This window comes from Manacus vitellinus, unplaced genomic scaffold, assembly GCF_001715985.3.
Source record: "Manacus vitellinus isolate BGI_N305 unplaced genomic scaffold, ASM171598v3 scaffold_61_pilon, whole genome shotgun sequence".
NCBI classification, from domain to species: Eukaryota; Metazoa; Chordata; class Aves; order Passeriformes; family Pipridae; genus Manacus; species Manacus vitellinus.
The window spans coordinates 2,511,147-2,513,675 of record NW_021940696.1 but is presented as its reverse complement, the minus strand read 5'-3'; the positions used below and the strand labels follow the sequence as shown (position 1 = coordinate 2,513,675).

General features: G+C 52.2%; 1 protein-coding gene across 1 annotated transcript in view; it reads left to right on the top strand.

Annotated features, from left to right (window-relative positions):
- The window catches only part of SPR (sepiapterin reductase), a 6,518-nt gene extending 5,188 nt beyond the window's left edge, over nucleotides 1-1,330 (top strand). Inside the window, exon 4 of the mRNA XM_029963722.1 lies at nucleotides 112-1,330. Coding sequence (XP_029819582.1) covers nucleotides 112-302 — 191 coding nt within the window. The 3' untranslated portion in view covers nucleotides 303-1,330. The remainder of the gene's footprint in view (nucleotides 1-111) is intronic.
- Nucleotides 1,331-2,529: the final 1,199 nt, after the last annotated feature.

Sequence of the window (2,529 nt, the reverse complement as noted above, 5' to 3'; positions counted from 1 at the left end):
TGTTTGTGTGGGTAAAAGATTCTTGCAGCCAAGCCGGGAGCAGAGGGAAAATTTAGCCCCGGATTTTTCCTTTCTCCTTGAGTGATCTCTGTTTTGGTGCTTTTCCCCCAGGTCCTCTGGACACGGACATGCAGCTCCTGGCCCGGACCGAGACTGGAGACCTCGAGATGCGTCAGTACTTCCAGAGCCTGCAGGAGGGCAGGAAGCTCATAGACTGCACTGTGTCAGCCCAGAAGCTGGTGAAGCTCCTGGAGGAGGACACCTTCCAATCCGGAGCCCACCTGGATTTCTATGACGTCTGAGCTCCCGTCGCCTCCACCTTTGCCTTCCTGCTTTGCTTCCTGCTGAGCCACGTCCTGGGTGTCTCCAGTGTGGTTGGTGACCTGGTTTGAGTCCTGGGAAGCTTTCAGAAGACCTCTGGGTGCCTTATAAATACTCCTGGTGCCTCGATGGGGATTGGGGGGCAGTTACTGCCGTTGAGCCCTCCAGGGGACCCGCTGGCAGGAGCAGGGACTCCTCAGCTCCTGGGGATGGGGGAGCACAGGTGGCTTTTCCAAGGGAATGGACATGGAGCCTTAAAACTCACCTGCACAGGAGTGATCCAGGGAGATACCAAGGTCTCTGGCCACCCCAGAAGGTCTCATCAACAGGGTTAGAGTTGAGTGTCCCCATATCTGTCCCCTTAGCCCCACAGGAGCATCTGAGCAAGTCCCCAAAGAGCCATTCCCAGGGCTGGAGGTGGTTGGTGTCACCCCAGAGCCCTGACTCTCCATCCCCTGCTCACCAGTGGGTTGTCCAAACTCTCCCACAGTCCTTGGACTGTCTCTCTGTGAATTTTGAATGTTAAGACATGGACCAAAGCCTGTCCCAGTGTTTTATCCACCAAGACCATTAATCACCAGGAGGGGGAGCTGGCCTTGGAGGAGATGGGAATTTTAGGTGCTTGGCTGGGGTCACCAGCTCACACAAACCTGGTTACAGCACAGCCAAGACACAGCCCTGAGTTCATGCCATGCTCCTGTTCGCAGATTCTGGGTCTAAACCTTGGTCTGGGCCTTCAGCCCCTTCTGGATTGTCCTTCTAATTATTTGTGGGGTTTTATTGTCACTTCCCCATCAGATTCCAGGAGGCACAGACACATAAAGTCTTGCCCTTCTAGAAAGCAGAGCGTGTTGATGCAGGAAAGCCACTTGGAAGCACAGTGGCATTCCCTGTGTGCCCTGGAAATGCCCAGTGTCCCTTTGTGCTCCCTTCCTGCAGTCCCTACCTCAACCCTGTATCTCAAATTTTGCCCACCTGTATCTACCATCATTAAAAGTTTCGTGTCTGCTCTGGGTTTTCTGCTGTGTCTTTAAAAGTGGATAAATTCCTGGGAGTGTGGGAGGACAAATCCTGGGTTAAGCACTTCATCCAACAGTGTGCCCTCCTGGAGTCCTGTTCATCCATCCCTGAGCTGTTTCATTAATTCCATGTTAATTTAATCCTGTCAAGCTTATAGAACCCTCCTCTCCAGCCAGTCCTGCTGCTTGGTTTCATCTTCCCTCTCTGATGTGAAATTTAGAATTAACAAAAACCCCTCTGCTGCTCACGACACTGGGAATGAGATTTTTCTGAGGTTTGATGCCTGGTGAGGTTTAATATCTGTGAAAACCTTCCTTGATGGAGTTTTCTGCTGCTAAAGAAATCCCCCATCTCCTCACCTGCATCTGTGTGGGTTTGTCCCATCCCCTCTTGGGCAGGAACTCTTTTTGGATCTGGCTCTTTGCAGGGAATAACCTCAGTGCTCAGAGCTGGGGGTCCCAGGTCCTGCCCTGCAGGGCCTTGGACTGTGGGCTGGAAGGCCTGAAAGTTGGGAAGCCTCTCCCAAAAGGTTCAAGGAGCCCTATATTGCAGGAGGAGGTGGGAAGGTGCTGGGGGACAGGGCTGCTGGGAACAGGGACCACTTGGAACCAGGCAGGTGGGAGATGCAGGTGGTTCTTTAGGGTAAGACACATAAAAAGCCTCCATGAAGGGAGATTATTTTGGACTCTGAATGCTTGCTTGAGGTCTGACCACCCTCCAGTGTCTGGGGGTGTATCAGCAGCTCTGTGGGTCTTCTTGGAGGGTCTGTGTGAGGGGTTGTGCCACCTGAAACCAGCAGGGTGCTTCTGTCCTGACAATGAAATCATTACTGAAACACTGGATTTAATTCAGAGAATGGTTTGGATTGAAAGGGATCTTAAAGCTCATCTAATTCCAACCCCTAGCCATGGGCAGAGACGCCTTCCACTAGACCAGGTTGTTCCAACCTGGCCTTGGACACTCCCAGGGATCCAGGGGCAGCCACAGCTTCTCTGCCCAACCTGGGCCTCACCACCTTCCCAATATCCCACAGAATTTCTTCCCCAATATCCCATCTAATCCTGCTCTCTGGTAGTGGGAAGCCACTCCCCCTTGTCTTGTCTCTAATTCCCGATGAAAAGTCCCTCTACAGCTTCCTTGAAGGCACTGCAAGGGATCTTTATATCACCCATTAATACCTATACAAAA